At 32.8% G+C, this 23,010-nt stretch overlaps 1 protein-coding gene across 1 annotated transcript; it reads left to right on the forward strand.

The window, feature by feature from the left end:
• Positions 1-17,809: 17,809 nt before the first annotated feature.
• On the forward strand, positions 17,810-21,217 carry LOC111988391 (glycerol kinase). The gene is made up of 4 exons (XM_024020178.2): positions 17,810-18,167; positions 18,268-18,489; positions 18,911-19,877; positions 20,796-21,217. The coding sequence occupies exons 1-4, from the start codon at positions 18,010-18,012 to the stop codon at positions 21,033-21,035; spliced, it is 1,587 nt and encodes a 528-aa protein (XP_023875946.1). The 5' UTR covers positions 17,810-18,009; the 3' UTR covers positions 21,036-21,217.
• The last annotated feature ends 1,793 nt before the right edge of the window (positions 21,218-23,010 follow it).

The following is a 23,010-nucleotide window of genomic DNA, read 5'->3' on the forward strand; positions in this document are numbered from 1 at the left end:
CCCGGACCACTCTCTTCTCACCTATCTCTTGCTCTCTCTCCATTCTCCACGAGTCCTATAACTGAGCTGAGGAGACCAAAGACACTGGAATCCACAGTCCCCTCCACCATCTGTACTTGACTAAGAAATTAAGAAAATCCTCTCAAAGAATCATGCATCTGTACTTGACCACTTGTAGATACTTTTTGATTCAGAAAAAAGACACTAGCTATTATGATATATTGATTTTACCTTTCTCAATCTTATTATTATTTTTAGTTAAGATGAAGTTATCATTTCAACAACTTAAATTTGTATTTCTTGTCTACTAGGGAATGCTCATTAAAGCAGGCCAAATTTGCTCCAAAAGGCTTTTCAAACGATAACTTAAAATATTTGGCATGTGTTTCATGCAACTAAGTATAATTCCCTTTAAAGAGCATGTGGTACTGTCTGTGGTACCTTCAATTTTAATATTATCCATGTATTCTGTCACCTACCTTTAACAAGTATTTTACAAAAAATAATAATAACCCCAAGAGATTCGTCTAATGGTTACCAAGGACTAATGAGAGTTTGGATTCAAAAATCTAAAGTCTTAGGTTGTAGGTTGCAATCGAGATTTGATGAAAAGCTAACTTATTTGACTTTTTAGCTTATTTTTCTCCTAAAATAAGTCCCATTGCACTGTTAATGTTGGCCCGTGAATTGTGTAAAAAGCTAGCTTCATTTTTGTTCATATTATGGTATTTTTTTGGTTAAAATTTAAAAACTTCTTGTTATAATTACCATTAACATTATGGTTTTTTTTTTGGTAACTCTAATTGATGATTTTGATGAAATATGTATCTTAATTATGATATAACAAACTTGATAGTAAATTATAGCTAAGCCAAAAAATAATTGTTATTATTATTGTTGTTGTTAAATATTTATTTTTTATGTTTGGAAGTCATTTTGCATATCCAAGCATTACAATAGGGTTAAAATTACACATTTTTTTTTTCTTTTAGCAAAAAAACAATTAGCTTTTAGTTTTTTTTTTTTTTTTATAGTTTTTTTTTATTATTTTTACAGTACTTTCAACAAAAGATTTTTAGTTTTAGCTAAATTAGTGGTTTCTAAATGGACCCTTAATTAGCATTTTGGGGTCACTCCATCTAACTATTTGATGTATATTGGGCAAAAGGACTTTACATTCTTGAAGAAATTCTCAAAGAGTTTTGGATACCCACATTAGGCAGGGGTGGCTCCACTTGGAGTCTAAGGGGTTCAAATGAACCTCTTGAACTGTCCTTTTTTTTAATATTTAATATGTTGGGTAAATTTCAAGTTTTGTCCTTATCATTTTCGCTAAATGTCAATTTGTTCTCTAATGTTTCAAATGTGTGAATTTAGTTTCTAACATTTTGTTACTAGGTCAAATTGGTTCCTACTGTTAAGTGATGGATGAAAAATGTTGACATGGCTAACAACTGAAATAAAAAATAATTTTTACGCCAAATCAGATTGTTACGTGTATGACTTACTAAGATTATTATTATTTTTTATATATATAAAAACCAGCTTAATAAAGGTTTCACGTTGGGATCAAAATCCCTAAATCAATCACGCCCATGGCCCCATCCCCAATCTACTACACGTTTTGGTCTAGAGAGGAGAACGTGAATCTTGAAAACACATTTAGCAGATATGCTCAAACAATGCCAGACAAGCTCACGCTTGGAGAGATTTAGGACATGAAAGAAGGGAATTGAGTTGCAATTGATTTCTTTGGATGGTTATGATCAGAGCCCTCTATAAACTCTTTCATCTCCAACTCAAATGTTTGCCTTTATGGGATTTTTATTTACAAGGTATGGGTTCTGTTGGTGCGGGTGAAACAAATTGGGTTTGGGGGAGTGATTGATTTAGGGATTTTGATCCAAATGTGAGACCCCTTAGTTTTTATTTTCATTTTTTAAGTTTAATCAGCACACTTGGCATTTGAGTTATCATAAAAATTATTTTTCATTTTAACTGTTAGCCATGTCAGCATTTCTCATCCATCATTTAACTGTAAGAACTTTTTTGACCCAATAACGAAAGGTTAAGAACTAAATTGACATTTAGCACAAAGAATAGGACTAAATTTGTAGTTTATCCTAATATGTTTTACTTCTTTTTTTTTTTTTTTGGTTTTGACCCCCCTAAAATTAAAATTTGAATACATTGGCCCAATTTTTTTTTTTAAACCTAGCTAAAATAAGTTTGAATATGTTCCTCATAACAATACTTTTTAAACACAAAAAAAGGCCAATAACAAACCAATTTGATCTAAAATCTTGAAAAAAATTAATAAGCCTAACAACAAAAGTGGAAATTTTCTAATCTTAAACCTTAGAAAAAGCACATTTAGATCTTAATCAACTTGAAATAAATCAATCAAATAGGAGATCAATGGATGAATAATTGCTTGGCTGTGTACATTGAAAGAGATGTAACTCGCAGGATTAATAATGAAGACGTCATGCAACAATTTCAAAATATGAAACATTGTAGAAAGCAATGTGTTTTTAGCTTTATATTTTTGTTTTTTGTTTTTTGTTTTTTTTGTGATGTTGATATATTCAAGTTCTCTTTTATTTTAAATTTTGTATAATTTATGTTTCTTATTGATCCCCATAAAAAATAATCTTGAAGTTTCCACTGACATTAGGGGGAAGAGTAATTCTAGAGAAACAAATTTTTTTTACAAATTTTTGATGTGGTGAGTGATTGTTGATAAATAAAAAAGTGATGTTAATGATGGGTCTAGATGAAAACCAATAAGAAATTAGCTACATTAATAGTTGTTAAAATGTTTTAAAATAGTTTGTAACGGTAGTATTACTCTAGGGGAGAAAAACCAAAGTTTTTGACAATTATTATCAATAATTTTGAATTCAATAGTTGTAATGATAATAGTTAGAAGAATTTTGATAAATTATTATTATTATGAAAGGAATAATTTTATTATAACAACAAAAAGGAGAGACTCAGCCTATCCAATCAGCTGAGACTCCTTAATAACAAACACCAAGCGTTCCTCTCCAATCTCTAGCCACTACAATTACAACTGAATTTACTTTCCAGAGAGCAGCATCACAATTCAATTAAATTAACCTGGTTCTGTACAGGTTTGACTCAATTCCTATTAATAATTGTGTGGTTAAAAAATTTGAATAGAGTGATATATAGTTTGAAGCATAGATTTCTATCATTTTTGGTTAAGCTTTCAAGTGGCTTGAAGAATAAATTGCGCAAAACAATTTTCTGTTGCTGAAGATCTATCTATAATCTGTATAGAACTCCTTTTTTTTTTTTTTTTTTTTCTCAAGGAAGGGGAAACCCGAATAAAAATTTCAATAAGAACCAAGGACCCCTTCACAAATCAATTTAATAGATCCTGTTTTGTCTGTGGCAAGAGTGGGCATATTGCTCGATTTTGCAAATTTCGGAAAGTGAATCTGTCCCACAGGCTAACGTAACCGAAGAGCCTTTAGTGGCTATGATTACAGACATCAATATGGTGCAATATGTTGAAGGGTGGTGGGCAGATTCTGGTGCTAATAGGCACGTCTGCTATGATAAAAATTGGTTCAAGTTGTACACTCCTTTTGAAGAAGAAAAAACTGTTATGCTTGGTGACTCTAGCAAAACCAAGGTTCTTGGAAGTGGTGAGGTTGAATTGAAATTCACTTCTGGACGCGTGCTAACATTGAAAGATGTTCTTTACACTCCATCCATGAGGAAGAATTTGATGTCAAGTTTTTTGCTTAACAAGGCTGGCTTCAAGCAAACTATGGAATCTGATAATTATGTAATCACTAAAAAGGGATTATTTGTGGGCAAGGGTTATGCTTGTGATGGAATGTTTAAATTGAATGTTGAGAATAATAAAGCATCTACCAGTTCAGTTTATATGCTTTCTTCTATTAATTTTTGGCATGCTCGTTTGTGTCATATAAATAGTAGATATGTGGGAATCATGAGTAGTTTAGGATTAATTCCAAGACTGTCAAAAGATTTTGAAAAATGTGAAACTTGTAGTCAAGCTAAGATTACAAAAAGGCCTCATAAAAATGTTGTAAGAAATACCGAATTGCTTGAGTTAATTCACTCTGATTTATGTGAATTTGAGGGAATTTTAACTCGTGGAGGAAATAGATATATTATCACTTTTATTGATGATTTCTCAAAATATACAACTATTTATTTGTTGAAAAATAAAAGTGATGCTTTTGAAAAATTTCAAGATTTTTTAAAAGAAGTTGAAAATCAATTCGGTAGAAAAATAAAAAGAATAAGAAGTGATAGAGGCCGTGAGTATGAATCAAGTGCATTCAACTCATTTGTTCAGTCTTTGGGAATTATCCATGAAACTACTGCACCATATTCACCTGCTTCTAATGGTGTGGCTGAAAGAAAAATAGAACTTTAATTGAGTTAACAAATGCCATGTTAATTGAATCTGGTGCACCTTTACATTTTTGGGGTGAAGCTATTTTAACTGCATGTCATGTTTTGAATAGGGTGCCACATAAAAAGTCACACACCACACCTTTTGAGATGTGAAAAGGACATAAGCCAAATTTGGGATATTTGAGAGTATGGGGTTGTCTTGCTTATGTAAGGCTTACTGACACTAAAATGCCTAAATTGGGAATTAGAGCTACTACCTGTGCTTTTCTTGGTTATGCAATTAATAGTACAGCCTATAGATTTTTTAATCTTGAAAACAAAATAATTTTTGAATCTAGTGATGCAATTTTTCATGAAGAAAAATTTCCTTTTAAATTGAAAAATAGTGGGGGTGAAGAAAATATTTTGTCACAACCTAGTTCTTCTACTTCACATTTACAAAATCAAGAAAATTTTGAAATGGAACCTAGAAGGAGTAAAAGAACTAGAGTTGAAAAGGATTTTGGTCCTGATTATTATGTTTTTAACATTGAGGAAAATCCCCAAAATTTAAAAGAGGCTTTAACGTCACCTGATGCTATATTTTGGAAAGAGGCTGTAAATGATGAGATGGAATCTCTAATTTCTAATAGAACTTGGAAATTAGTAGATCTTCCCCCGGGTTGTAAGACCATAGGTTGTAAATGGGTCCTTAGAAAAAAGTTGAAACCGGATGGATCAATAGATAAGTTTAAAGCTAGACTTGTTGCAAAAGGTTTTAAACAAAAAGCTGATCTTGATTTCTTTGATACTTTTTCTCCGGTAACAAGAATTACATCTATTAGATTGTTAATTGCTATTGCTGCAATTTTTGATTTGAAAATTCATCAAATGGATGTAAAAACTGCTTTTCTAAATGGGGACCTAGAGGAAGAGATTTATATGGATCAACCCGAAGGCTTTGTAGAGCCTGGACAAGAAAGCAAGGTATGTAAGCTAACTAAATCCCTATATGGCTTAAAACAAGCACCTAAGCAGTGGCATGAAAAGTTTGATTCTTGCATGATTGAGAATGGTTATAAATCAAATGAATGTGATAAATGTATTTATTCTAAATCATGGAATAATTTACATGTTATTATTAGCCTCTATGTGGATGATATGTTGATTTTTGGCTCAAATATGCATGTTATAAACGAGACAAAAAATATGCTTAAAAGCCATTTTGATATGAAAGATCTTGGTGAGGCTAATTTTATTTTGGGCATGAAAATTACAAAAGCATGTGATGGAATATATCTTGATCAATCACATTATGTTGAGAAAATATTGAGAAAATATAACTTTCATGATCACAAAAGTGTAGCTACTCCTTTTGATTCTAGTATTCATTTATTTCCTGTGAATAATGATGATGAGATTTTTAATCAAAAGGATTATGCTAGTATCATTGGTAGTTTGCGTTTTGCTACTGATTGTACTAGACCTGACATTGCATATGCAGTAGGAGTGCTTAGCAGATTTACTAGCAAGCCTAGTAAAGATCATTGGCTAGCTATTGAGCGAGTCATGAGATATTTAATTGGTACCAAAAACTATGGCTTATTTTATAAAAAGTACCCTGCTGTGATTGAAGGTTTTAGTGATGCCGATTGGAATACTTTGTCAGGTGATTCTCTCTCTACCACTGGTTATATTTTTACCTTAGGTAGTAGTGCTATTTGTTGGAAATCTAAAAAGCAAACAATAATTGCTAATTCAACGATGGAAGCTGAATTAATAGCATTGGCTTCAGCTAGTGAAGAGGCAAATTGGCTTAGAGATTTGTTATATGAAATTCCACTTTGGGAAAAGCCAATTCCACCTATATTAATTCATTGTGATAGCACTGCCACAATTGGTAGAGTTAAAAACCGTTACTATAACGGTAAATCCAGACCTATAAGAAGAAAGCACAGTACCGTGCGATCTTATTTGAGTGGTGGCATCATAACTGTGGATTATATTAAATCTAATGATAATCTTGCAGATCCATTTACCAAGGCCTTGGCAAAAGATAGAGTCTGGAATACATCGAGGGGGATGGGACTAAAGTCCATAGAATCATGAGCCATGTATGAGGATATCCAACCCGAGGACCAGAGATCCTGAGAATTGGGTTCAATGGGAAAAACGAATCATACGATGATCGTAAGAAATGCACAATTTATTTTTTCTTAATTATTTATTTTGTAAATAATTTTTTAATTGTTCATCCCTATGATGTAAGTGCATTTATCCTGTAATGTGAAGAGGTTAAGTAAAAAACTCTTAATGAAATTTGTAGCTCGTATGAGTGGGGTGTTAGAATTACAGGAGCACCCTTGACAAATTTCACCTATGTGAGTGTGGGGGTGGGGCCGCTCCCTATGAGATTTGGACGTAATCTCAAACACACTCATGAAACCGGGATCAGCACACGGCCGTAAAGTGCTAGTTATAAAAGCTCATGTCAATACCTGGGTTGTTATGTGTAAGCAGTGATGCTTAATTTCCCTAAAGCAGTCCTAGTTCAAGTCGAAGACCACTACGACTCTGGAGTTGAGATCGCTGTTTTACTAAGTGAAGGTTCAATGCAGAGCACACCTTCATGATGCATAATGACCTGTCTTTGCCTGGTAATCTCTCTTTTACTAAAAGTTTAATATTAAAATGAGTGGGGGATTGTAGGAGCATTTTTAATATTAAATAAATAAAATGAATAAATGTAATAACATAAATGTAAAGATGTGGGAGTAAATATGGGAGATGAGGAGTTAGTGAAAATGTTTAATCCCACATTGAAAAGGAGAGAGACTTTTTTATTCTTTTTAATTGTGGTGATTAATGGGCTAAAATGTATTGACTCAGATATTGGGCTAGATACGTGCGCAAGGGGGAGGTGAAGAGTGGAGGTATCAAAATTGGAATTAGAGAGATTCTTGGCAAGGAAGGGTGTTCTTTCTGGTGGAGCTTTGGGCTTGAACACTTTGTGCAGAAGTTGTTCTAGTCATACGACACTTGTTCTGCTGTTGTATCCTGGGGAGACAAGTCATAGAAGGTCTGCACCGGTTACAAAATTTAGCCAACCAAGGGCTTGAATCTCCTTAAAGAGAGCGAGTGCCGCGCCTCAGTCCAAATAGTGTTGTGTAATTTCTCTTTACGTTAATAATATTCAGAAGTATTTTCAGTTTCTCTTTGTGTTATTTCTATTACCATTGTATTTGCACCAACACCCAGGATATAACATATATAGAGAATTCAACTTACTCTGATTTCTAACGCCAATACTCTTTCATCGAAGTTCTATATGGACAGACCCCTCCACAACACCAGTCTATTATTATTTTTAAAGGCTCTTTTTTTAGGCTTCAATTGATTATTTCTAGGAAAATGATTTTTGGGCATATGATTATTGGCTGAAATAAGGTTTACCTTAGTGGTGGAATTACCATTGCTCTCTTGTGTCATGAGTGCATCTTGTCCTCTAGCCTCCTCCTCCACACGGATGCGTGTGATCAAAGTCTCCAAGGATGTCTCCTTTTGTTTGTGCCGCAAAGTCTTTTGGAACTCCCTCCAAGATTGTGGTAGTTTGTCAATTATGCCAGCTACCACCAAATTGTCTCCAATCTTTATGCATTCGGATCTCAATTCTGCAATGATCATTTGGAAGTCTTGTGCTTGATCCACCACCGATTTTCCATCCACCATTTGGTAACGGAAAAATCTGCTAGCAGCATACTTCTTTGCACCTGCCTCCTCGGTATCATACTTGCTTTGTAAAGCTTTCCAAATTTTCTTAACAGAATTGTAAGTTGTATCATAATAATCATAGAAATGATTGGCAAGACAATTCAATAGATAAGAGCGACAATTATACTCATCTTCTGTATACTTATCTATTTTTTCTTGATGAAGAATATATTCTTCATCACTCATCTCATCGGTAGGAACTTTTGATGGATTCTTGTCAGTGAGGATGTAGGAGACTTTGAGAAGGCTCAAGTAGAAGAGGACCTTTCCTTTCCATCTCTTGAAGTGGGCTCCCTTAAAGTGAAAGGGCTTATTAAGATCTCCAACAGGCTCATTTGGTTTCTCTTGTGTAGGCTCCATGGGATGAATCTCCTTAAAATTGTTGGTGCAAATACAATGGTAATAGAAATAACACAAAGAGAAACTGAAAATACTTCTGAATATTATTAACGTAAAGAGAAATTACACAACACTATTTGGACTGAGGCGCGGCACTCGCTCTCTTTAAGGAGATTCAATGGCTCTTTATATTCCATAGTAAAAATTGCGCACGTATCTAGTCCAATATCTGAGTCAATACATTTTAGCCCATTAATCACCACAATTAAAAAGAATAAAAAAGTCTCTCTCCTTTTCAATGTGGGATTAAACATTTTCACTAACTCCTCATCTCCCATATTTACTCCCACATCTTTACATTTATGTTATTACATTTATTCATTTTATTTATTTAATATTAAAAATGCTCCTACACTGGGCCTATACCCAATTTATCAAGAAGCCCGAAGTGCATTCTTCACGGAGCTGTTTCAAATCAATCTTAGAAGAGGTTTTCACATGGCCATGAGATCCATGTACCATAAAAAGAAGGATGTACAGTATATGGTAGATGTATAAAATAATTATTGATATTAGAAGCTTCCTAATTATTTTAATAAAAACCTTATATAATCCAAGCATTGAAGGCTACAGAGCCATCAACCTCTCTTAAACTTGACAATTTTCATATACTGGTATCTTTCTTTTTTTTTTTTTTTTTTCGGTAAAACAAGATATAATATTAAACTAGGAATTTACAAGTCTATTACAAAACATGCTAGCTTGATCAAAAGCTAGCAACTTCTCCACCACAGGCGGTGGGTTACAAAAAACAGCAAATTGAGAGCTGGACTGTGCTCCAAGCTTGGCCAACGCATCCGCACATTGATTAGCTTCACGGTAGACATGAAGCACGCGCTTGTTTGGGATTAGCTTCAAGAGGCTCCTGCAATCAGAGAGTAAAGGTTCCATCATGATATTATCAGCTTCATTGTTCATAAGCAAAACAATGCTCAGAGCGTCAAGCTCAATGATAAGGTTGTTCACACCCATCTCCCTAGCTATATTTAATCCATCCCTTAATGCCCACAGTTCAGCCATGAAGCTGTTGGTGTGCCCAATCCCTCTAACATATCCCTTCACCCAATTACCATCATGATCACGAAATAAGCCTCCTCCACCTGCCTTACCGGGATTGTTTATAGCTGAACCATCAGTGTTCAGTTTCAGCCAGCCCCACGGTGGCTTCTCCCATCCCACAGGAATGATAGTTTTGGCTGGCTTACTCCTAGCTTCCAGCCCAATAGCAAAAAACTCAGTGCTATACCTCAAGCATTTTTTCCAACATTGATTATCTACAGTTCCGGTTGTAAAAACAAAATTATTTCTATGTAACCACAGCTGCCAAAGCCCCAAAGGAAAGATAATCCTCCAAGGTATGCCTTTCACAGTGGCATTCATAGGGTCCCATATACTGGTATCTTTCCACAATTTCAAACATTTTGTTTCATTTTTTGTTTTGTTTTTTTTTTTTTTAGGTATTTATATTTTTAGAATTTTTTGTTTTAGGTGCTTAAGGATAATATTAAACTAAAAATAATTGTAAGTCTATATATAAAAAAAAAAAAAAATTAAGAGTGATGTTACATTATAAATTAATTACCAATTATATATATATATATACACAAAGAGAGAGAGAGAGAGAGAGAGAGAGATTTATAAATTAATGTGTTATTTTTTAATCACAATATAAAATAATAATTAGTAAATATATTTATTATTAGCACAGGAAGTGAAGTAAAAACGGTTGGAGAGCTTATAAAAAAAATCCAAATGATTTTTTTTAGAAAATTCCTAATGAATCATTACGAGGAAAGCTGTTTTTTTTTTCCTAGTGAGTCAGTCAACGCATTTTTTATATATAACAATTCAATGGTTATAGTGGGATATGAGTGATGGCATCCTAGATATCTCCATTAGAAACACCAAGAAATGTTAACTAGTTGAACAATAAGGTTTTTAGTAGTGTGTCAGCACATTTAGGGCCCGTTTGTTACCGTTGTTTAAACAATAGATTTCAGTGTTTAAACAACATTATACGTATTTTTACACATTTTTTCATCCAAATGTATTTCCAAAAAATACAAACAACATTATTAAAAATCTTTTACCAAACGGGCTCTTAGCTTCCCTCTATGAGTGATGAAGTACCCAATCATTGATGTGATTCAAGTAAACATAGACTTGCATCATTAATATGGGCTCAGAGGAGAATTTAGTTTATATCCATTACTAGTTAACAAATAGATGATATTTTCACATCCAACTCAACCTCCAAAGGATTTGGTTGACAAGTGCCCTTAAGGCACTTATTAATTGACTATTTTAGGAATGTTTTGATACCATTTTATAGGAAATATAAAAAGTTGTTAAAAAAAAAGTTACTTTTTCTTTTCCCATAAAATGTTTTTAAAAATGTTTCCTAAACCAATACCCTTAAGGCATTTATTAACTTTTCCTAATTTTTAATACGAAGATTTAGATTAGCTGTAACATGAGCCTATTCCTCATTACTCACAATTCTGGCCGATCCCACTATCCTAACAAAGCTCTTAAAGGCCAAGCCTGGGTTCCCAATGGAAGATCCATCTTTGTTAGGATTAACTACGGAACAAAATTCAACAACTTTTCCAACACAAGAAGAAACTAGCCACAATTCAAATGAGAGAGAGAGAGAGAGAGAGAGAGAGAGAGAGAGAATTTTGATGTTGCATTTTGGGCATTTAGGTTCTTTGTCTAACATATCTCTTACATTCAAATAAAAAATAAGAGAGTATGAGTGCATTTTCAATGAGAGATAAAGGACCTCAGAGAGGACAAAGTTTATCTCCAAATTAATTTGGAGAAAAACTCTTCAACTTCCCTTATATATATATATATATGTGTGTGTGTGTGTGTGTGTGTATATATATATTTTTATTGGACGTGAATTTTAAAAATCAAACCGTTGGATTGTATGTTCTTTATATTCTTAACACACTTGTCAATTTCATTTAAATCGGATGTTATTTACCATTCGACCAGTGAACTTATTTTTTATGCATAATTTTTTACTACAAAAACTTGAAATTTAAACATGTTATTAATACCATAGTTATTGATCTTTGATTTTTTTGAAAATTTTCAAGCATGAAAGATATAATAAGAATATGCAATCTAACGGTTAGATTTTCAAAATTCAGATTCAATAAGAAAATATGGGAGGAGTTTGAAGGGTTTTTCTCCAAACTAGTTTGGAGATAAACCTTTTCCCCTTAGAGCCTATGAGGTGGCGTTTGGTACGAGGAATCCACATTACTCCTAGCATCCAGATTCCTAGGAATGTGATTCCTAGGAATCACATTCCTAAGAATGTAGTTATTCTTATGTTTGGTTTTATCGGGAATCTCTTAAGATTCCTAAGAATGTGAGATGATAATATTTGGTTTATTCCTAGGGATCTTAAATGAATTATTTATTTTTCCCATTCTATCTTTAGATTTGAATGTGAACTATCAAGTTATTTAAAAAAAAAAGGGGTTAAAATTGTTAATTTATAAAAAATACAATTTCCTTTAAGCTTGGGAATCTGGATTTCTACCTGTTTTAAAGAGAATCCACATTCCTACTGAGAGGGGTTTAAGGAGGGAATCCAGATTCCCCTAACATCTGATTCCCTAGCATGATTTGCAACCAAACATGAGAATTTTTAAACATTCCTGAGAATTCTAAAACATTACCCTGTACCAAACGCCACATGATAGTATTCATTAGGTTTCATGAAATCCATATTTAAGGCTTTGGTTAATTTCAATTAACAAATAGCTTAACTATGAATACAAATTTACTGTCTCATTTTATGCTTTATTAAATGCAATATGTTTTATTTCACACACACACACATAAATTGTTTTTTCATTTTAGAGTCTTGTTATTTTTTAAGGAAAGAAAAAAAAAATGATATTTAACAAATTATGATTGGTGGAACATAAGGAACTCAGAACTAATAATTATTGGGTGCTCTCGGAGCACAGTGAAATGATACTCATTTGTCTCATATTCATGATAAATTTATCAATGAATTTAATTAGTAAGATCTACTATAAATGTGAAAGAAAGAAGCATTACGTCATCGTGTTTTGAGAATACCTAATAATTATTCGAAAGTTGTAATTGATACACAACCACTTATCACATTACAATTTTGGCAAAAAAGATTAAGGTCCTACAATCAATTGATCATTGTCAGCTCGATTTCTTTTGTCATGTTAAGATAGATTTCACATAATCACGGGAATCATAACAGTTAAGCAAAGCAAGCTATGAACCTGAGCTTTTAAAGCAACTGGATAATGGGATATCCAAAGTGGGTGAATAAAAACAGAAGTACATTAAAAATGCACGTGAAGAATTTTACAAGATCACCCAAGTATACTTTAATTATATAATCAAATCCTATTCAATAAATGGTCAGAAAAGATGCATGTTTTTTATTTTTAATTTTTTATAGAATCAGTAAAAGATACATATTGTATAGTATAATACACGTACACGTACACGTACATACATTTTTTTTTAGTTCTTCTTTGTTACACTAAACAAAAACAATCTAATATATATATATATATATCTGCTTTTATAATTAAAATATAAAACATGCACTAAATTTTTAATTATAATATTTATTCAAAATACTGAAAATTTTCTAAATTTTAATATTCCTAACAAATCTTAATATTTTATTATGCTAATTAATATGTTGTATATATGATAATTTTTTAAATACATACAAACACATGTGTGCACACATAATTTTATCAAATGTGTTTTATATAATTTGAATAAAGTTTATACTTACATGCACACACACATGCATGTGTTTTTGTGTGTGTGTGTGATTGTGCACGGATGTGTGTAAAGTGTAAACACACATCATGTATATATATGAATCTTGTCCACCTCCCTGGAATCAAATCTTGACTCCCCCATTACCTATGAAACTATGCTGTGTGAAAAATTTATGTTTTTTATTTTATTTAAATTTATTTTGGAAAATCTACATATTTGAGAAAGATTACTTTTGCTATCAAATTTCTTATTATGAAGTATGAAATAAAAGGAATTGAAAATTGTTGGAAATTGGTTTTCACACGTGTTTGGGTGGCTATTTTTAACCAAAATCAAAGTGAAACCTACATGTCCTTTAAGGGTTTGAGTTGGGATGTGTTCTCTTATGTATAGAAATTAACGTCAATTGTTTACTTGCCCAAAACTATTAAGGAGTGAATGAGAAATTAGACTCCTATAATACCTACTTGAGCATGGTTTAAAGTATTAAAGTAGTAAAATCCTTGAGTTTCAAATAGTTAATGAATTTCACTTTCGGTGGATTTATATATAATTTGGTTATTGAGTTGGGGCTAAGGGGCACCCATTTTAGTGGAGGGAGAAAGACCTACCCCATGGGCGTTCCACTACACACATGCACTAATTGTCCTTACTCCTTAGCATGTTGAAGCAAGTTGGGCTGGGTATCTTTGGGCGAGTCCATCCAGTATCAAATCTTTATTTTGTGTATGTTTACTATGCAAGTCCGAACAGTTGAACAATGTTTATGTTTTCTGTTGCACATTTTCTAAATTGGTGCAAATATTTCTATAACTAGGGAGTCGCTCTTTTCATTGAGAGAGAGAGAGAGAGAGAGAGAGTTTTTGCAGTGCACAAAGATTCTAATGCTACTTTTGAGTCCTGTTGATTATCGTATTTTAGGAGACAAATGTTCATATAAGTCTCAAAGTATCATTGATGAAATAGAAATTTATCTTAAGAAGATAATGTCCAAATAGTAGCTTCGATCATATTTACATTTATTATTCTGCATTCATCCCGTTTGTGAACAGGGCCGGCTTTTGCCTTATGCAAGTTTGGCGACCAGTTTAGGCCCTAAAATTTTAACCAATTAGGTTAGTTCTTTGATTAAAAATAGTTTATTTTGTAAAATGTATTAATTAAACCCCAAATTATAGCCAATAAATAAAGAACAAATTAAAGATAAGAAAATTGGGAAAGAGTGTTCCAATTTAGAAGTAATAAATTATCCTATAAAGATCAACATAGATTAAAAAAGATTTTAACAAAAATAGAAAATATTAATTCTCTTTGCATCCCATAAGCTTAAATTTCTTCGTATTTCTTTCCTTCTCAACAAAATAGATCAAAACATAAAACCCCTAAAAAAAAAAAAAGCCTCATTTATTTAATTTATTTTTTTGGTCAATATCGCTAGAAAAATTGTCTTTTCTTTTAATCTTTCTTTGTATTTGATGAATCTGCTTTGCGTCAAACTCTCCATTCTAGCCATTCCCTTTAGGTTTGACTTTTAGGTTTGCCTTCAAAAATACTTTCATATTTGCTACAGTACTTTTAACTTGTTTGACTGTTTCTGCTTGTGTTGCGTTGCCTTTATTGGTTTTGGTTTTTCTAAGACTTTATTGATGTCGTGTTCAACTTTACTTTATGAGTTTACGTGGCAATGGAGTCCGAAATATGTGGTACACAGCACACACGGGCACTTAATTTTGATTTATTTATTTTTTTTTAGGTTCAAGTGAAATATGTGGTTGGCGTCTTTTATTTTATTTTATTTTTATTTTTGATAGGATGTGGTTGGCGTTTTATTATCTCTTTGTCTCTTTTATTTTATTTTATTTTATATATTTAATTTAATTTAAATAATATGATACCCATTGCCCACTTACTTTGTTTATACTAGTTGTTGACAACAACAAATAATTGTGTATCAGATAAATATATTATATAATTAATTACTAGTAAATAAATTTCTAATCAAATTAACTTAAGAAAAATATAATTTTATTATAATTTTTTATTATTTAGATTTTTAATAGTGTTGTTCCTTTTAGTAGTATTATATTATAAAATTTAATTTATTAAGTGATGTGATGAATACACTTTTATTGTTTTTATTTATGTAGGTTGAGACTATAAGATACTTTCATAGTTAAATAGGGCTACAATAGTACGTTTTATAAATTTGGTTCTTTTGCCCTACGCTTCAAGTTTTTTTTTTTTTAAATAAAAATTTTAAATTTAGTTATTATAATTATATAGATAGAGCTTTTAAAAAAAAAAAAAATTTAAGTATATAAAAGGTCTCATTTTAATTTTCGCCTTAAGCCCTAAAAGAACCCGTTCGTGTTTGTGAGTACATTTAATTGTTTATAAGTATTTACGCATTGAACATAAGTTGTTTGTTGTTATTGTTCATAGAATTACAAGAGTAAATAATTTTGTGAAATATTTCCAAGAAAGTTCTTGAACCGATCTTTCTTCTTGGATCAAATTGAGGGTCTTGGTTAAAATTGTGGTACCCTACAAGAAAAATCAGATTAGATGGAGGTGAAACACTTGTTCGCGTACACATGACCCATACTCACAAACAACGAAAGTTGGCAACCTGTCATCACCTAAGATAATGAAACAATATTGCTGGAGGGAATTTGGGAATATATATATTTTTCTTTTGGCAATAATTTGGTATAGTTGTTAATCATCTGTATCCATAGTTTCAATGGTCGGTATGCTTTCATTCAAACTTTTCAGTATTAAATGCTCGAGTCTAATCTTGGATGTTGGGAAACTCACTTTTTTTTCTTTTAAAATTTATAAAAAAACCATCCTCTTAAATGCCTGCGTAAGTTGGTTCCCATTCTTCCATCAAAACAGATTTTGTTTAGATGATGGAAAGCTAAAATCCCTAACCCCAAGCTTATCTGTCTGTGTTTCATGGACTTCTACGACCCTATAATAAACAACAATTGTAGTTGATTTAGAATATATGGAGCCATGAAAATAAGGGCTCACCAAGTATCGAAAAGTCAAAGAAGAATCATTCTCTTTTGAAAAGAACCAATGAGAATGATGCCTGATCAATTGGATAAAATGCCTTTGCAATCATTCTTGAATAATCTATGAATGGGAGGCATGCATCTTTATTTTAATCTAAAGTTCCGGTTAATGTGTGCTCTTAGGGCATACATTAAACTTTTTATTTTTGAAAATATTTTCTCGAAAATTGAAAAAACTATCATTACTTTTTCAATTCTCGAGAAAATATTTTTCAAAAATGAAAATTAACGTGTGCCCTAAAGGCACACATTAGTAAAATCCTTAATCTAAACGGACAATAACGATAACTTTATTTAGTGAGAAATGCTAACAAATGTCCTTAGGGCACTCATTAATAATCTATTTAAAGAAAGTTTTTATGAGAAATGAAAAAAAAATTAATTAATATTTTGATAATTTTTTTCATTTCCTATAAAAATAGTATCAAATTTTTTTTAAAATTAATTATTAATGAGTGCCCTAAGAGCGCTCGTTAGCATGACCCTTATTTATTTTAGTTTGTTGGCTGAATATGTATCTATTTGTTTCGTAAACGTGTTAATCACTCATTGGTTTGTCTTACTAAATAAGCACACTGATGCGGTACGTTTGCTGCAAGTGCAACGACTTTCACGGCAACGAGTGAGTTTATTAATTAATTAAATAGCAACGTGGATTGTTTTATCCCTGCGGCCTCTTCAAAATGGATATATATAGATAGATAAGACTTTGGGGAAAGGACAAAACTTGTTCCGTCTATCTGCAATTTTATTGGAAATAACTATCAAACTTTCCTGCGTTCTGATAAAGTCTTTTATTTATTTATTATACATAGATTACAAATCCTCCCACCCAATTATCGATTTAATAATAAAATAAAAAAGAAAAAAAAAATCTAAAATATGTATGAAAAAAATGCTAAGATAGTGATAACTTAGAAAAAAAATAAAAGCTGAAATTATCTTCAATTTATCAATTGGTAGTTCTATTTTGGAAAAGTCAACAGATGCACGTTAATTTAGGAACTACTATTTTTAATTGAAAAATAAAAACTAACTTTTTTTTATTAAATTTATTAAATTTTAAATTTTTTTAAAATAGTTTATTAATAAATTTTTTTAAGAATATAGTAAATTGGATCCTTTCCTATTTTAATTATTATTTTTTTCTTAAAATGAACTATTAATAAACTTCCTAAAGAATATAGTAAACTGGACTCTTTCATATTCTAATAATTAAAAAAAAAAAAATAGTCTATTCATAAATTATCTAAGAATACAACACTTTTTTTTTTTTTTTTAAAGAAAAACTCTAAGAATACAGTAAACTGGACTGTTTCATATTCTAAAAATGGGGTGGATAGACATTGTCTGCCGGTCAGATAAAAATTTCCAAACCGAAACGTATTTATCTCCCACTCCACATGTTTCCTATATTAACTCCGCTCTCATTGATCTCTCAATCTCAAGCATTTAAACCACTGAACATATAACATTGTTTTCTCAGTTTGGTCTATTGTTCAGTTTTGACTTCTGAGTATCCACAACAAAAAAAAAAAAAAAAAGAAGCAAGATGAGCGGAGCAAAGGACAAGGATTCGAAGCCAGCACAAGTGTATGTTGGCTCAATTGACCAAGGAACCAGCAGCACCAGATTCTTAATCTACGACCACTCTGCTTGCATAGTTGGGTCTCACCAGGTTGAGTTCACTCAGTTCTACCCAGAAGCCGGGTAAATAATATTAATAATCAAATATCATCCACACCCTTTTCAGTTTTCTCTGCGTGTGTCAATGAAAAAGTTTGCTTTTTAAATCTTTTTACGATTACAGATGGGTGGAGCATGATCCAATGGAGATTCTGGAGAGTGTGAGGACTTGTATTGCAAAGGCAGTGGAAAAGGCAACAAAGGATGGCCACGACGTGCACAAAGGGCTGAAGGCAATTGGGTTGACTAACCAGAGAGAGACCACTATGCTTTGGAGCAAATCCACTGGTCGTCCTCTCCACAACGCCATTGTTTGGATGGATGTTCGTACCAGTTCTATTTGCAGGTCTCATTTCTTTTCTTTATCCCTTTGGTATTGGTTTTTAGTTCCCAGGTCTTGCATATTTTGACTCTCAATTGGGTAGTTTTTGTTTTTGGATTTTGACCGGTTCTCATTTGTGCTAGGTGTTTGTTGTTTTCGGTTTTTGAAGGATGCATAATACTTGGGTTATGTCACCTATTTATGAATTTCTAATTTTTTTCATTGAAGGCAAATTTCTTGAAATTTCTTCGTGGATTGTATTAGTTGTTATTATGAATTGGATCAAAACAAGAAATTGGTTGCAGTTATCTATGTATTTGACTAATACCCATCTGTTGTAGTTTCTGATTGTGTATGGGTTTTCCATATTTTTTTTTATCACATCAGTAAATTTTTTTATTGGGGAATACCAGTGTTTCAATTTCAATGTTTTTATTTATCACAGAAAATTGGAGAAGGATTTGCCAGGTGGAAGAACTCATTTTGTGGAGACATGTGGTCTGCCCATCAGCACCTATTTCAGTGCAACAAAGCTTCTATGGTTGATGGAAAATGTTGATAAGGTTAAGGAGGCAGTGAAAGCTGGGGATGCTCTATTTGGAACTATAGACTCTTGGTTAATTTGGAATTTAACTGGTGGATTGAAGGGAGGACTACATGTCACTGATGTCTCTAATGCGTCAAGAACAATGCTCATGAATCTTAAAACACTTGATTGGGATCAACCCACATTAAAAACCCTAGGGATTGCGCCTGGAATTCTGCCCAAAATTGTCAGCAATTCTGAGGTTATTGGAAAAATCTGCAGTGGATGGACAGTTTCTGATGTTCCAATTTCTGGATGTTTGGGTGACCAACATGCAGCAATGCTGGGGCAGGCTTGCCAGAGAGGTGAGGCTAAGAGCACTTACGGAACTGGTGCTTTCATACTTCTCAACACTGGTGAAGAGATAACTCAATCGAAGCATGGGCTTCTGACCACTTTAGCATTCAAGCTTGGCGCTAAAGCTCCTACAAATTATGCTCTGGAGGGATCAATTGCTATTGCTGGAGCTGCAGTTCAGTGGCTCAGAGACAGTCTTGGAGTTATTAAAACTGCAAGTGAGATCGAGGGATTGGCATCAGAGGTTGAGACCACAGGTGGGGTTTATTTTGTCCCTGCGTTTAATGGACTATTTGCTCCTTGGTGGCGCGATGATGCTCGTGGAGTTTGTATTGGAATCACAAGGTTTACAGGCAAGGCTCACATTGCTCGAGCTGTGCTCGAGAGCATGTGTTTCCAAGTCAAAGATGTGTTGGATTCAATGCACAAAGATGCAGGAGAGAAGGGAGAGGTTAAGAATGACAAGGGGGAATTTGTGCTTAGGGTGGATGGTGGTGCTACTGTTAACAATCTTTTGATGCAGATACAGGTTTGGGATTCTACGTTTCCTCTGTTATACTTTTTCCTCTGTTAGTTTATTTTTCAAAACTACCAATGCAGCTGTTGTTTTTTGTAAACCTTTTTTCTTCTTTACGCTCCTCAAAAAACTCTTTGCTGATTCTTCTTTACTTTGTGTTTCTTCCTTAAAAAATATGATTCGACTTCCTTTCTATGTCTTTAACAAATTTGCTTTCCTTGAAAGTTCTGTTGGCTATGTTGTCTCATGCCAGAATGAGGACCTCATAGTGGTCTAATATCACAGAAGTGGCTATAAAGAGTTACATATGCATTTTCTTGAGTTTTTCATTTTATGACATATTATGGTGAATGTTTACCAAACCAACTTTTTGGTGCTACTGTATGCCTTTGGTTGTATGTGTCTTGATAGGAAATGGAAAGAATATGTAAATTTGAAAGTGAAATCTTGAAGCGTGTATGATGATTCTTATTAATGTGATTCACACAATTCATTTCTATCAGACATTGCTTGGAAAATACTGCAATATGCTTCCTCATAGAATCAAGGAACTTGTTTGTAACCTTTTATTTTGCTGCAAAATGATGCTAGTTGAGTTTCTTAGAGCCGTGTCCTGAATCTGCTTTTCACTTCCACAAATGTAACCTTTTTTGAAGATGTAAATGAATTGACTTTAGAAAGCTTTTGTCCATACAAAAAATTCTTTCCCTTTCGATATGTTTATAGCTATGGTCAATATTAATTTATTATGAATATTGTCAGTGATCTTGTGTTAATTTTGTGAAGATCTTTCATGACTAAGTATCCTATTCTGTGTTGGTGGTATGCTTTTTCAAAAGTTAGTGATGTAATCTAATTTCTGCGAGCTCCTTTTCATTGTCCTTCTTCAGTTTCATAGCTGTATAGCTTGCATTTCTTACTGTTCTGTAGGCGGACTTGTTGGGAAGCCCAGTGGTGAGGCCGGCTGACATAGAAACTACCGCTCTTGGAGCAGCTTATGCTGCTGGATTAGCAGTTGGGGTTTGGACGGAAGACGATATTTTTGCTGAAAAGGTTGAAAGTGCTACCATTTTCAATCCTATATTAGACGAGGAGTCGAGGAAGAAGAAGCTCGATTCTTGGTGCAAAGCTGTTTCCAGAACTTTTGACTTGGCTGATCTTTCCCTTTAATATACTTGTGTCAACTCGGTTCCAGTACTCCACATCTTTTTATTCTTATTCTTAAAATTCTGGGATAGCGGTGACAATGGTTTACTGTTTCTATAGATTTCAGTGAATGCTAAACACCAGAATGTATTGCAGCGAATGATGATTTAATAAATGCTGATATCTGACATTTGAAACTTTTATAACTTCATCTTGCTGTTCATATTCTGCACTTTACTACAAAAGTGATTTATGTATCAACAATGCATTAATCTTCATGGTTTAATCAATGGGTGTCTTGGTCACTACAGTGCCTGCCCTGGTTCTCAATAATTTTGTTTTCAATGTTTACAATGACACTGGTTGTTCTTAGACACAATTACATAATCAGTCTTACACAAACAAATAATCCAATGAAGAAAATGAGATTTCAAATATAGCAATGGTACACAACAAATTTCTTTACCGTTATAGACGAGGAAATAGTAATCCCCCTTTTAAAATTTGTAAAAAGTATCCCCGAACTTTAAATTGCAGTGTCTTTAAAAAATTCCATTGTCCCTGATTGCGAATTATTTGAACTTATCCCCTCCAATTTCGAAAAACATGACTTTGAAGTAAAATCCTGTATACTTTATGTTCTGTCTTCCTCTTTTTTTCATATAACAATTATTTTTTGATGTTTTTTATATGTTATCTAGGATTTATTAGTGAGAAACTATTGAAAAAAAAAATTCTGTTTAGACAAAATTTTCCTCAGATTTGAATACAAAATAATATTTGCTAGTTGACGTTTACCACAAAATATCATATGCTCACTCTTTGTGAATACAAATATTCTTGCACTATCTTTTATCAATTAATTTCGTATAAATATTTGTATCAGTTGAATATTAAATGGATTATAATTTCTCATCTTAAATCTATTCATCCCAGCAGTGCAATACTCCACCTCTGTTTCTGTTGGAAAATGAAAATTGCTTGGAAAAATAACGAGAAAGAAAGCCTAGATTTAGAAGCAATTAGTCCAACTACTCTACCTATCCAACTATTTCACTTGACCTCTGTTTGTGTAGCTGATAAGTTGGTAATGTCCCAAATGAGCAAGCAATCTTAGGCATGAAGCCTGATCTGACTCGCGGATAGTTGGTGGCTATCGTACTAGACGTGGGGTGGTGTTGGGAATTCAACCAAAATTCCAACTTGTGAGAAATAACAAAAAAATAGAGAAAACACACGTCAAAGAAAAACAATCACATGCACAAGACAGTATTTATGTGGTTCGGCAATTTGTCTATGTCCACGGAGTTGCACGGATTTCACTATTATCAGGAAAAAATACAAAGTGCGGCTACAGTGTTTTTTTCTCTCTTTAAAAAACATGACAACACAAAAGCCAAAACCTTAATCACAAAAAACGGCATTTATATCCTGCGCACTGGATTACAAGGGGCTATAAAAAGGGGCCAATTTTTTTTTCATAAACTAGGCTCCACAAAGCCCAACAAATCTCTCATTTGGAGACTAGTTCAATCACCAACATCAGCCGCTATCCTCCAAAAGCAATCCCTCATCCCTACAACTCATACTCCTGTCCTCAAGCTAGAAGACCAACTGAAGCTGCACACAGCTTCAGCTTCTCAATAGTGACACCCTTAGTCAACATGTCTGCCGGGTTCTTAGATCCACATATCTTCTCAAGTATTACCAGCTTATCTTTAACAAGGTACCGAATAAAGTGGTATTTTGTCTATATATGTTTCGATTTTGAATAAAAAGCCGAATTTTTAGCAAGAAAAATTGCACTTTGACTGTCACTATGTAGAATGCCCATCTCCTGCTTCTTACTCAATTCATCTAAGAAACCATGTAACCAAATCATCTTCTTTTCAGCTTCAGTTGCTGCAACATACTCAGTTTCTGTAGTAGACAAAGTAACAATCTTTTGCAAATTTGAAGCCTATGATATAGCTGTACCACCCAGAGTAACTACAAACCT

Source organism: Quercus suber, unplaced genomic scaffold, assembly GCF_002906115.3.
Source record: "Quercus suber isolate HL8 unplaced genomic scaffold, Cork oak 2.0 scaffold_677, whole genome shotgun sequence".
In the NCBI taxonomy this organism is placed as follows: Eukaryota; Viridiplantae; Streptophyta; class Magnoliopsida; order Fagales; family Fagaceae; genus Quercus; species Quercus suber.